This window comes from Anabrus simplex, chromosome 10, assembly GCF_040414725.1.
Source record: "Anabrus simplex isolate iqAnaSimp1 chromosome 10, ASM4041472v1, whole genome shotgun sequence".
NCBI classification, from domain to species: domain Eukaryota; kingdom Metazoa; phylum Arthropoda; class Insecta; order Orthoptera; family Tettigoniidae; genus Anabrus; species Anabrus simplex.
In genome coordinates, this window is record NC_090274.1 from 111,560,350 (window position 1) to 111,574,989 (window position 14,640).

Here is a 14,640-nt window from a genome sequence, read left to right on the forward strand (position 1 = left end):
TTTGTTATTTCATCAGGATTTTAGATCGATGGTTCTTGAGTCATATTTTCTTTTGTTGGAGTTTTGATGTTATGGACACCGTCGCGATGATTTCAAGGTTTATTTTCATGGTTTTTGCGCATTTCAGTTTGTTTATGTTGCGGAATCATCTTTCAGATGGCCGGTTTCGATTTGTATTTATCCCGCGTATTTTTGCGACGATTTTGGGTAGACGCGAATATTTTATCTCTGTAGTTGCGGTTGCGCACGTTTCAACATTTGTGTTTTGAGAGGCAATCTCGTCACTTGTTTTGTTTATATAGTAACAATGAGCGCCATTGATGAGTCAGCTCTGTGATTTTTGTGATGTGTTAACAGTGAATGATCGAGAGATCGAGCTAGATGATTAATATCCCTGATGATCTACGTTAATGATGGAAATATGATATTTGAACCATGTCTTGAATTTACATAAGAAGTCGTAATATGCACGACAGATATTTTGCCCGCCGGATACGAGCGAGGCCGTATTGGGAGAATAATGAATTATAATGACGTCGCGAATTAATGAGGAAATGGAAGTGTAAAATGAAGAATTTAACCACGTGCGTTAAAATGTGTTACGACATGGGTATGATACTACAGGCAGGAGCCTGTATTTGTTAAATAATTCCAGGGAGAATAGATGCTCGACAAATAATGCTAGCCAGTGTACAATGTGGACAGAGCGACGAGTCAATGTGTTTTTGAATATTTATGTAGAGTCACGGATAACGTGAAAGAACAGTAAATTTTTCCATCAAGGTTAGATAATATTATGTCCAGACGTTTGTAGTCTGAAATTTGAGATTGCCGTCAAATTCGCAATATTTTGCTACTCGCAGCGGGGTATATGTTTTCTGGTAACTCCGAGTTTGTTTTGTGCATTTCTATCCTTATTAATTTCCAGTAGGCCGCGATGGTGGGACCCAGTTTGTTATTGTTTTCTTTCTGAGTGCACCTTTGACCGTTATTTGTAGGACGCAAGCATATGTGAATTATTTATATTTGATTTGTTGTAAATAGATAAGTGTAGCTAGGCTAGTTGTTTTTGATTTCTGTATTTTTTTGGTCGGAGCAGTGTTTCTCCGTTAATTAACGTAATGATGTAAATAAGAGGTTAGATGTTAGGTTTATAGGTCATCGATTATGTCACAGTCGAAATAGTAGTGGTATGCTCATACCAGGCATCCAAGTAATTACCAAACTTTCTTTTAAAATCCACTACATTTTTATTTTGAAATGAGGCGATCTTTAAATAAACCAATTGTATAAAACTGCCGCAAGAAATGGTAAATAAGATGGTATCTGCCTCCATCTAGTGGTGATACCACAAATATGAATTTATAAATGAAATGCAGTTAAGCGGCAAAGTCAATAGAAATTTTAATGTACAAAGATCGCTGTCATTCGATAATGTTAACATCAGGCACTTGGCCTAAATTTTGTTTTTTTATTTTAAGAGTCCAGTCTATCACAGGCAAGCAAGTGGAGTCTAACATGTAGATGAGTGGTTGGATACACTCAGAGTGATGTTTCGATAATTGATTTGTTTAATCAGGAGGTGTTGTATAAGACAACGGTTATGTAGGAAATGAAAGTGATGTTCATGGTTGTTTTGTTCTGTTTCGAAGAACTATTTCCTTAAGTGATACACTTGCTTAGTGCAGTCCATGTTTATTAAAATTTGGGTATTTTTCCCAAATGAGCCTACATGTTTATAAACATTTAATAACTCTGATAAGTCAGTGGATTGATCGACGTAACAGAATTTAATTTACTTTATTGTGAGTCTATTTATTAATTTGGATATCTGAGAGATAGTTTCTCTGTTATTTATTTCTATATTTCAAGTAGGTGGTTTTTCTGACCAGAGTTTTTATACAGAGTCATTTTTATTCAACTTGTAGACAATGTCAAGATAGTCTGGCATATTTTAATTAAGGTGTTGACCTTCAGTCAGTTATTTAGGCAGTTTATGTTTGTTTTGGAAGGCAGACCTTCAATTTTAAATATTTTATTAGTCTCTTTTATTTCATTTGTTTACATTTTCACTAGTTCAGCTTACGTTTCATTTCAGCATTTTGCATTTTACTTGAATAAATTAGTCTTTTATTTAAATTTTAATTCAGTCTTGGGTACCGTCATTTTAGTTAGTTTACCCCTTCTTTTCATCTCCCTCACTCCTCTATCAGCGGGTGGCCTCTCCGGGGATATCGAACGGGCACGACTGAGAAGAAGAGTCTACATGCAGCGGTGAGTATGATTTATATGTCATTTATTACAGGAGCAGCCGGCGCAAAGAAGAAAGAAGAGATCACCGCAGTTGGTGCCTTAAAGGGCACAATATCTACATGATAAATCACACACTGAAGTTCACTTATGACGACATTATCTTAGTAAAATGTAGCGACCATGACTAAAAATCTTTTGCATAAGGTCTACTGTTAACCGCTTGGACTCAAATATATAATAAACGACAGATTATAATTTTCCCTGAATTATTCATGATGAGAATCACAACATTTCCTGTCCGTTACAAAATAATGATCGACGACCATGCAGTATCATTCAAGTTGACACCACAAATCAATTGTGCACTACTTTAAGCAACTACATAGCAGAATACTAATTTTCGAACTGGCGGCTTCGGGAAGATGACGTCTCCCATCTCTCGGATCTTAGTTTTACCATTTGGCATCCATCTCAACACTCTCCAGATTCTTTGGGACCACCTTCTAATTTAACACATTATTATCTGGTAGATTGGCATCATGTAATCATTTCCTTCATGTGTGGCGACATCGTAACACCTGAAACTTGCAAGATTAGTACAATGTCATATGCATAAATGGCATTTACAATATACTGAGTTAGCACTCGCCTTATATATTGAGAGAATAAGATATATATTTTCCCTTTACAATAAATAACCCGTACTATTCATATGATATTTATACAATTTAAATTAGCTGTTGTTCTAGCTTCTTCCTAACCGCGTGCGATACTTCTGATGACCTTTTAGAATTTTTTTATTGTCCCTTTTGTTTTTAAAAACAAAATCCAATTATAAAATACAATAATAAATGTTGGTATGCATTTAATAAATCTTCCGAATTCTGCAGCCTGTAATCTCCCTTCCAGATGATTTTGACATGTAACGCATAACCTCTTTCATATAGAACGCTCTTGAAATCACTGATCTTGGCAAAGGAACATGTTTAACAATAACTCGACCTACCAATCGACTATCTCAATATGGGTCTCGATTCTCGAATTATATCGACTCCAATCCTCAGACCAAGACCGACTACAATATATCAGACCTTAATGTTACTATCGATTGGGAGGAAAATGGCGACTTCGTGGGCGAGCGTTTGAGACATGTGGTTGGTTCATATCTGTGTTTACATTCTGCTAAAGAGTGTTATATTGATCGAGTTATTGAAGTATAAAGTATATGTCTGGTAAAATAGTAATCTATAACGGTTTATTAGTATGGTGTTTTGTTAGAAGTTTATATGATGGTATTTTTAACGTATACATAACAAAAATGGGTCGTTTCTGCTGCGTTCGTGGTTGTAGATCTAATTATACCGTTGTTGAAGCTTTTAAATTCCCTGAAGATAGATCTCTACAGGAGAAATGGATAAGGAATATTCACCGGGAAAATTTGGAAGTCAAAGACCAAACTATCGTAGGCTATGTGTGTAACCAAAATTTGTGGTTAGGGAAGATCTCTTTTCAACCGATAATGGTGAGCCTATTCGTTTTTGTTTTCTCATTCAGTCGGAGTAATTTCATGTAAGTTGACGATAAGTATTAGTTTCTATGTAGAATATAAGTGTGTGAGTGTATTTATACGGGTCAGTGGTCACTAGGATCTGTAATTATACGCAGTCATGTGAGAATATGTTTGTTTTGATTGTGTTGAGAACCGGATTTAAATTAAGAGAGAAGTGAATTAGGAACATACATCGTGAATATTTCTACAAAACAGTAGTGTGCATATGTCATCTGAGAGTAAGTCTGAGATTAGGGAAGACTACTTTTTTTTCTAATTCTAATTGGTGGACCTATTCGTATTCCTGTTATCAAGCAGTCTACACCAAATTGAAGCTCGTCCATATATGTTAAAGACATCATTGTTTAGAGTCAATAGAGTTGTTTTACTCATGTTCTTAAATGGGGAAAATCCTATTATATCTTTAGTGTCTGAACGCTTCATTGCAAAGCTTTCCATCATGGTTGGAAGTGCTACTATATCATATGTAAACATATGATTTAAGAGTTTCCAGTAAGGAAGGCTAAACATCACCGGGTCTGTTCATTGGGCTGGCATAATCATTGCGGGTGTACTTCATTTCCATCGAGTGCTGAACATTAGAAATTGTCCACCACTTCGAAACTAAGGCAACACGTTATGTTTCATGTAGTTCTTATGAGAGTGAATGAATTGAGGAATTTCGCACCTTAAATTATTTTTAAATATTCAAAATGGTGTTATAAATATCATTTTAGCAGTTTCATAATGTATTTTCATCTATCCAGCAAAGTGTAACCTAAGAGAAAACGTTGTTTGACTAAGTGAAATTTCGAAATAATCAGCTTGTCGTTCTCTTTTGCTGTGGGGCTGTCCATCTAGTCTAGCAGAATATGTGTGATTCTAGTTGATTACATGTGATGAGTAGTTGTTCGCGAAGCGTTTTCATAGGTGTAGCAGTGATTTTCCCTATGATGTTACATTTATCATGTTAAATTACCAGCGTTTGCAAAATATGTACGTGATCTTTTCGTAATTTCTGGCGGATTGAACCAGATATTGTGTAGCTCTTTCAGTGGTATCAACACAAGTAATTTAATGTCACGCCGGGCTGAGTGGCTCAGACGGTTGAAGCTCTGGCCTTCTGACCCCAACTTGGCGGGTTTGATCCCGGGTCATTCCGGTAGTATTTGAAGGTGCTCAAATACGTCAGCCTCGTGTCAGTAAATTTACTGGCAGGTAAAACAACTCCTGCGGCACTAAATTCCGACATCTTCGAAAATCTTGAGTTGGTTTATCATCGAAATGAAGTTATTGCGTGCTACCCTAACCTTCATCAGACGGCAGCTACTGCGCCCACCATGTCCACCATCTTGGTTTTGATATTACGGTCTGATATATTGTAGTCGGTCTTGCTCAGACCTTAATGCTACTCTCGATCGTTCAAAGATGGCGAATCGAGTAGCCGGAATTGTTGGAAATGTGGGTTTGTTTTGGTTTGTTATTATCGTATGTAGTCGGTGTAATTTTATGAAAGACGACGATACATGTTAGTTTCTTTGTAGAATATAAGTGTTTGAGTGTATTTATATGAGTTAGTGGACACGTAGGATTTGTAATTGTTAATTAGTTGGGTAGTCAGTCCGAAGGCTGGTTTGATCCTCTGCAGTTCTGCCAACAGCTGTTATAAATAGCCTAGGTGTCACTGAAGAGGCGTACTAGGGAAATGAGGAGTGAGGTAGTTTCCCGTTGCTTTCCTCACCGACCCAGTTGTTGCTATTACATATCAGTCTGTCAAGCCCACTGAAATGCATACACCAACCGACCCTATGAGCGATATTTTCACACCATTCATAACAGGGAATGGTTGCATAAGGAATGGTATTACTAGGATCACTCATATCTCAGTCACTTTCATATTGTCAAAGCCAAGGATGAGACTGAGACAGGTCAATGAATGTAACAAATTTGATATAGCCCATACCAGAAGACACAGCGCACTGTAAACACTACATCTTGCCAGCAAAGGCAATTATACCCAGTAATGTGGGAATGTGCTTGTTTTGATCGTGTTTTTACCCATTAAAGAACATGAGTGCACTAGGTGGACCAGGTTTTAGTCTAACTATGGCAATGCCTCTCATACAACTATTCTTAAGTTTTCTACGGAATAGAACATTAAGAGAAGAATGGATTAGGAATATGCATAGTGATTATTTCGAAGTCCATGAGAAAACTGTAGCGTACATACATCATTTTGAGAATAAGTCTGAGGTTAGGGAAGCCATTTCTCTACTTCCAAACTATTCGTGTTTCTCGAAAAATATTAATGTAGATAGAATATAACTGATAATGTGTTATTCCGTCAGTCTTTGTGCTTCAAAACGTCGAGTGATTCAAATGAAAATGAAATGGCGTATGGCTTTTAGTGCCGGGAGTATCCGAGGACAAGTTCGGCTCGCCAGGTGCAAGTCTTTTGATTTGAAGCCCCTAGGCGACCTGCGCGTCGTGATGCGGATGAAATGATGATGAAGACGACACATACAACCAGCCCCCGTGCCAGCGAAATCAACCAATGTTGGCTAAAATTCCCGACCCTGCCGGGAATCGAACCCGGGACCCCTGTGACCAAAGGCCAGCATGCTAACCATTTAGCCATGGAGCTGGACAGTGATTTAGATGCAAGTGGGTTTTACAATAATCTGTGCTGTGCCTGCGGAAATGTTTGGCTGGATCTTGGAGTATAACAAAACTTATAAGTGTGACAGATGGAGCAATCTGTATACTGTTACACAGAAGAAATAATGGCATAGATGGATTAGGTATGTTTGTAACGTAGGGGTTTACACTACCAACACCTTCATATTCATGCTGTGGTTATCTGTTATCAAGCAGACAGCGCCGAACTGAAGCTCGTCCATGTGGTTAAATATCAATGTTTAGTCAATAGAGTTTTTGCACTCATGTTCTTTAATAGGTAAAAACGTATTATATCTCTAGTGTCTGAATGTTTCATTACTAAGGTTACTATCGTTGTGTGAAGTGCTGCTATGGCATATGTCAAGATTATGTTAGCATTATCAGGGCCGTTCATTGGGTTAACGTAATCATTTCGGGAGTACTTAGGCTGAGTGACACAGGCGATGAAGGCGCTGGCCTTCTGTCCTCAAGTTGGCGGATTTGATCCTGGCTCAGTCCGGTGGTATTTGAAGGTGCTCAGATACGTCAGCCTTGTGCCGTTAGATTTACTGGCACGTAAAAGAACTACTGCAGGACTAAATTTCGGCACTTCGACGTCTCAGAAAACCCGAAAAAATGTAGTTAGTGGGACGTAAAGCCAATAACATTATTATTTCGGGTGTACTACCCATTCATTGGGTGCTGAATTTAAGAAATTATCTACCACTTCAAAACTAAGGTAACAAATTATGTTTCACTGTTCTCATGACAGCGAATAAATGGAGGAAATTCCGCACCTTAATTTATTTTGAAACATTCAAAGCGATGTTTGAAATATCATTTTAACAGTTTTATCATGTATTTTCATCTATCCAGCGAAGTGAAATCTAAGAGGAAACGTTATTTGACGAATTTCAATTTCTAAATAATCACCTTGTTGGGCTCTTTTCTAGTAGAATATATGTGATTCTAGTTGATTATATGTGATGTGTACTTGTTGACGAAGCGTTTTCATACGTGTAAAAGTGATATTTTCTATGATGTTACATTTATCATGTTAAATTACCGCCGTTTATATAATATGTACGTGATATTTTCGTGTTAGCCAATACCAGCAATCCGGCTACTTCGGCTGCCATGTTTCTTTTTAATATTACGGTCTGAGGATTGGAGCCGTTCTTGGTATGGCCATCGTGTGTGAACTGAGCTTGGCCTGTTTGATTCAATCGATTCCATCGCCTCCGCTACACATTATCGTCATTGAGGTTTCATGCCATCTATTGATATTTGCTCATCTTCCGCTGAAGAAAAGACAATATTATCTCATCGCACTATAACATTTCGTTGCCGACCGGAATACCACGGGGTTCTGAGCTTGTAAATTCACTGGTACCTTCAATCCGTTATCTGTTATTTATACAGCTGAGCGAGTTATTTCAATTGCTGACGTACGTGGACGTTACCATAAACTTCCAACTTTGATCCAGCAGCCATTGGGAGTTTATAATACGGGCGGAGTTAAAGATTATTATCTAAATATAAGTGATGCGTAAGAAGCATAATAACTGTTTTTCCAAGACTTTTCCAGATGAACACGTACAGATACTCACTTAAGAAAATGTTATGCGGGAAATAGTCTTGTTAGTGTTTCATAGTATTAAGGACTAAAGGAAAAAAGAAACCTGGCCCTTACCTTATTTGCTTCTTTATCAAGCCCATTCGGCTGGATCCATTCACCAATATATTTAAATTTATCTGACGTCTTGATTTTCTCGTACTGTGTTTCCAGGTGCTTTTCTTTATTATGTTTGTACTCTATGTACCCTGTATTTTCATATGAGATCGTGAGTTCCGCTTTCTCTGCTATTTTTTTAATTTACTATAATAAAAATATATACTGTCTCGAAGAAGAAGTATTTCACTAATGTATTTTTGCACTTTTGTTGTATACCACCAGAATTTTGTATTTTTAAACATTATATTCACTCATTAAATACGGTATGTACTTAAAACTAAAATTGAGGGCATTGGTCATAAATGAGGTAGAACATGCATATATGTTATATGATGATGTGAATGTTTTGGTGCATGAACGAGACTTGTATGGCCTTATCTTAAGGAAATACACCTAATTGCAAACATAGCTAAAGTTGTGTTTGGGGCAAGAATCCGGTAAGTCCAGGACTTGTCTTGCTTTGCTCATTTTTACAACTGTGTGTTCTTATGCGCATTATACACTAGAGTTGCATATTGAAAATAGCTTGTGAAGTGAGTGATTCTTTACTTTATTCAATGAGACTATGGTCAATATGCATTTTTATTTTGTTGTTCACACACTATGTATCCAATCACTATTGACAACGCTTGAATCTTACGGATTTAAAACATACATTTTAGATTATTGACGCAAAAAAGGATAAGTCCATTTACAAATATAATGTATTTCTTATAGGAAATGTCTACTTATTTCTGGTTCTCACCTAGTATAGTGCGCAGCACATATTGAAATCCATCAGTGCAATTGGCTTTCAAAAATTCCAAAACGTTTGCGGGTAACACTCTTTTTCTAAATTTTATGCCCTCAATTATGAATGAATTTGGATCGCAATTTTATGTCCTTTTCGCCGGTTTTTAGTCATCTTTATGCAATTTATAGGCCTTCAACTTCTGAGACCTAGTGATGTAGTGTAGTGATGGTGCAGCAGTAATGTTTTTTCAAATTTTTGCATTGCAGGTGGATCTTCGAGTCGGGTCGGCTCGCACCTGGCTACGATCTCTTCCGTTGTGTGGTCAACATACCTGAGGATGTGGAGCACGTGGGGGAGCCTGCGGAAGGCGGCGAGCAGCTGCACGTCATGACTCCGGGGCACATCGGCCGCATCTACGGCGCGGCGGGCACGCTGGTCGGGAAGGACGAGATGAACGGTCGTATAAACCCAGCTCTGGAGCCCGATGATGATATGGACCCTGCAGAGGTAGAGAAGTTCCACCAGCACGGTGTGCGCGGGCCGGGGGGTGGTGGGGGACGAAACACGGGGTTGCCGGCGGAGGTGGCGAAGACTGGGCAGACCACGCTCTAGATATCCTATGTGCTTCTCCTGATGTATAGTTAGGCTTTGAAAACAGACGGTGACCACTAACTAGAACAAGTCGGTAATGAAACCATATGCATGTGAGTACTTTCAGAACATCTGTGTACTCCGGCTTCTCGGAGAACCATCACTGACTTCAACAAATCCTCCCTAAAACTCAACATCTGTTTCCATTCTTAAATGCGTCCCAGTTTACGTCCAATTTCGTCCACAGTTCTTCACTGTGGGCCCTTCGTTATTCCAATTAGAAGCAACACCGACATTTTGTGGTTGAACAGTTTGCTTCTCTTGGTTCTGCAGCGTTTAGATTGTCCTAGCGGTAAGTGGGGTGCCCGGCGATCGTTCATTTCCAGTCGACCCGATTAAAGACCCCTAACAGGGACATAATTCCCCTTAAAAGAGACAGTGACGCATCACAGAACAAACAAAACCTTCTTGATGGCGCGGACCCCAGGCACACGGCTACAGGGATAGAGTGGACTAGGTGAAGGAGAGTCAAACTCTCCTCCTTACATGCACTACTTTACCGCCTCGGCCGGGCAGCCACCGAACTAACTTGTACTGCGTCACCCACACACTTACCAACAAATCTAAAATACTCAACCTTCAATTATTTAAAAATGAAAAATAATTTGTACCTGTTTTGGACTCCATCATGTCACTCCGTCAAAGAAAGAGCACATAAAGACACAGAGTACAGCAAACTCTCGATTATCCGAAACTGCGCGGATAACCGAAAACACGGATAATCCAAACTACAGGTGTCCTTAGCGGAAGCTGTGCATTTATTCTATTAAAAAACATGCTACATATCGCATTGACGTGCAGCTCGCCGGACACTGACAACTTACTTAAAAAAGTACGTATTTAAAAACACACTTTACGACTTACGACTTGTTTACAGTTCACATTCGGGAAATAAACGTCCATTTTTTTCAGTTCCCGTCTTTCAATCGTGACAAAAATGTGATACAGGTTAACACCCACTGTTAGTGATTCATTTTAGAAGCCGTTATTGAGCTGTGTTTGCGGCGGCTAGAAAAAGTACGAAGAACAGTGTTTTCACATCAGAGCAAGAATTCTGGAGGGAAATTTACCAGAAGAAAACTTGAATATTTTTCTTTAGCTTTAGGATTTTGGGGTGCTGGAAATTATTTACAGGGTGAGTCAGAAATGCGGTTATATATTTGATCGATTGCTTATGTTTAATTATAACTCTTACAGATAAAATTATAACCCCGTTAGAAAGTCAAGGCCTGACACTATCAACGCTCAACAATACAACAAAATCACAGTTGACAGAGCTGTGGAAAAATCACTCATTGATTTCTGATAATGAACAAAAGTATAGCACGAATTTCTTCCTCAGTTGTTTAGCATGTCGATGGCTCGTGGTTTTGGAAAGTAAACTTTCTCCTTCAGACGTCCCCACAACCAATAATCACAGGCTCTGAGACCGGCTCGGCCCCCTCCTTCTCGTCATTCTCGCAATTCAAAATACCTGTCGCCGCAATAGCGTACCATCCCGCTGGAATTCGCAATGTTAAAACCACGTCTCGAGCCTCTCATCGCCTCACGATCATTCTGAAAAGCAATCGCCCGTTCAGCTACGGACACTTGCTGCTGCATATTCAGCTCCATTGTGGTTAACAATGAAACCGATTTTGTTGTTCAGTTGTTGTGTATCGATACCTTCACTCTCCGACGGTGCCAACCGTAAGAGTTATAATCAAACATCAGCAATCACACAGCCGCATTTCTGTCTCAACCTGTATATTCAGCTCCTGGGGAAACGGTTTGACAAAGGATATTGACAGGAAATCGTCCGCGGACATGTTACGACTTTAGAATCACGGTATTCACATGAAGATAAAATCGGGAAACAATGGAAAATATTACAGGGATAACCGACGGTGGGAATCCTGCGTTTTCCGGGGATAGAACGAGAGTCACATGCATAGTTGTACATTCGTTCTAATTATAACAGATTGCAGAACTTAAGGCTTCGTTTTCTAATGTTTATAAATTGCCGAATTATGTTCGGATAATCGGGAGTTTGTTGACGATTGGTTTCACTAGCCAAAACAAAACCAATTGTGAACTGTTCGAATAATAACCAGGTTATTTCTGCCCATTCTCTTTTGAAATTTTGCTAATTTTAGAAATCCGAAAGCCACCTACTTATATTAACCAAACCCCCTACTTTCTGTGTGTATACATTTTCCATGATCTCCGTCATTTTTCTGTACAATACGTAAAAAAAGAACCCTTTAAGTTTTGATACCCAACCAGTGTCCGGAATACAAGCTACCAACGAGGAAGTATAAATACCATGTCTATTACAGAGCTCCTCTGTCCTCTGACGTAATGTTGAAGCAAAAAGATGAATGCAAAAAATGCAGAAAATGTAAAATATCTCTTTTGAACATGGAGACCATGATATTGAACAATTTGCATTACAAACTGTAATATTCCAATGAATATTTAATTTTAACAACTAAACGAACCTCGTTTATTTGTTTCAGAAACCCTTTGGACATTGTTTCATTACTTTGGTCGTGTTTGTAGTGAACATTTTTCGTTTACATTTTTTGTCGTTGATTGCATTTATATATTTTGCTTGCGATATTAGGTATGAAAACCATCCTTTCAGCAATACGCGTCTCCCATGAGTCGCTCATTAGAAATAGCATGAGCTACAAGGATGAACGAAGGACTAAAGTTCTTATTTGGATGTGTTATTTTTTTCATATATTTTCTCATTTCATTCAGTAGTGTATTGGAGAATTCGAGCATTCAGTCTACACACAGTCCTAATACTGGACCAAAACTTAATGGAGATGAAACTGATCGTGACAGAATTTCTTCCTAGGTAAAGAAACACAAAGTGGCAACAATACACGCCATATTTTGGACTCGATATCAGCTTCTTACATCAATTTATATTTCCATTGTTTGGTGTCGATTAGTGAGCTAAGAATTTTCACTTCATAAATATCTTAAAAATGACTTCAGTTGCACAGGGATAACAAATAACATAGAATACCGGTAGTGTTATTTCCTGGCATGTAGGAAATAGGTATTTATAATTAAAACGGCTATAATTAAAAACAAATTAAGGACTCTCCCTATTTGAAACGGTTAACAGTTTAAGAAAATCTTAAAAATAAAAAAACTTGCCATCGTCTAATCGAAGTGGTGAACCATTACAAACATTTGAGGGGGAAACCACACATATAAGCCGATGAAACTAGCTTTCGGTTACGTGAACATATCGTATACATGAAATTTCATTATAATTTTAGTAGTAAACGGAAGATAATGCAGTAATTTGTTTTAAGAGTAAAATTAGCGGTAAAGTAATAAATACCATTATTATTAGAGAAATATGTACATACATACCTACTTTGCTACATTACGACTATGAACTGTACTAACCACAGCGCTTCAGTATGTCTTTTGTTTATATAACACACTTGTGTGTGATGTCTTTCCTTACTTAACTTCTTTGCCTTGCTTGCTTACTTGGTGGGGCGAGTTATTGACATGTGCCCATTATCAATTAATTAACATAAACATGCTATTTTTCTTTCAACAAAAATAATTTTTGTGTTACGATAAACTTTTCACCTCATTGTTCCGTTCGAACTGCCCTCGCAAGTCATGATCGACAAAGATATTGAGCACTCACAGACATAGCACTCCTATTCGTCGGTGCTAGCCGCGGACCTCGAGAAGGAAATAAAAGACGCCACGACAGAAGAGAGTCGCGTCTACAGCGAAATAGTGGCCGTAGCTACGTATCTATATTTCTCTAGTAATAGTAGTATTTATTCATTTACCGCTAATTTTGCTATTGATTTTAGAGAAAATTATTATCCACCATTTAGGACAAAAATTACAGTGAAATTACGTAGAGACAATTCGTTCACGTAACCTTAGTTTCCAACTCGCTGAATACTCCTACGATGTAGAACATCTGTGCAATTTGAAAATAGTGGAATTGTAGAGCACAGTTCTCCTTAGAATAAACTTTTGTCACCTACAGATTTCATTTCCATTTTTGCTCAGAATTTGAAAAAGTGTAGCCCATATATAACAATATTTGGACACCTTACAGGTTCTCGGGTCAACTGTTGACAAAGTGGTGACATTGCCGTATGACCTGCATTGGGCTCCACAGGGAAATGGGCCGAACCGCGATATTGATTGGTCAGGCAGGTGTGTCCCAGAATAGACTAGAACACCAGTCCAGGTCAAGACTTGAGATATCCAGGTTTTATCTGATTTTGTGGGGGTTCTCAAAGGGAGTCGGTAAGATCCATGTCATGAATGTGGATACCATTCTGTAATGTCATACATCGAGATGGATTGTTCCTCTCTTCCCTTGCTGAATGGTGACAAGAACTTTAGAAGCCTTGCGCTTAACTTGGAATTTGTGGATAGATTCGTCGCTTCGTAGTTCCGCTACTTGAAATCCCTCTTGGGAGTAATAAGTTTCACAATCTTCCCAAAGCCAATATCTTAAAAGAAATATTATTTTTAGTGGGTAGAGAGCTGTATTGCTTCATTTTCCGAACTGGGGTCGGCAAATGTTTAGAGACGAAAGAAATCTGCATCCCACATGTGAAAGTAGGCCTGACTTTAAGGACGCATGATAGAGTTAGGAATAGAACTAAGCACAACAAAAGATGTTGCTATGATGCTACCTAATTCTCGCCCTATTATACATAGAACACTCATATGAACTATGGTATGATTCATTCATTTCTATTTTTAAATTTCATGTGCAAAATATTATTTTAAAGTGTATTTTTCTCTAAAAATATAATTTTCTCTGAAACTGTTGAACCAATTGAAGTAATATTATTTTGTTGAATGTATCCACAGAGCCAGTATCTATATAACACGTGGAAATGTTGATCACAAAATATCCACAGTTCCCTTCAGGCAAGCAGTTCAATGATGAAAACATCCTAGGGATATGAGCTACGAATTGTTTCGTAAGTAAAATATGAGAATATATTATGTATTCCTAAAAATACAATCCTTTTCTTAATCATCGTTATCCGCTCGATTAGATTATCA

The 14,640-nt window shown here is 38.1% G+C and overlaps 1 protein-coding gene across 1 annotated transcript in view; it reads left to right on the forward strand.

Moving 5' to 3' along the window:
• Positions 1-9,540, forward strand: part of ChT (choline transporter) — a 148,530-nt gene extending 138,990 nt beyond the window's left edge. Inside the window, exon 10 of the mRNA XM_067154269.2 lies at positions 9,195-9,540. Within this exon, the coding sequence (XP_067010370.1) occupies positions 9,195-9,540 (346 nt within the window). The remainder of the gene's footprint in view (positions 1-9,194) is intronic.
• The last annotated feature ends 5,100 nt before the right edge of the window (positions 9,541-14,640 follow it).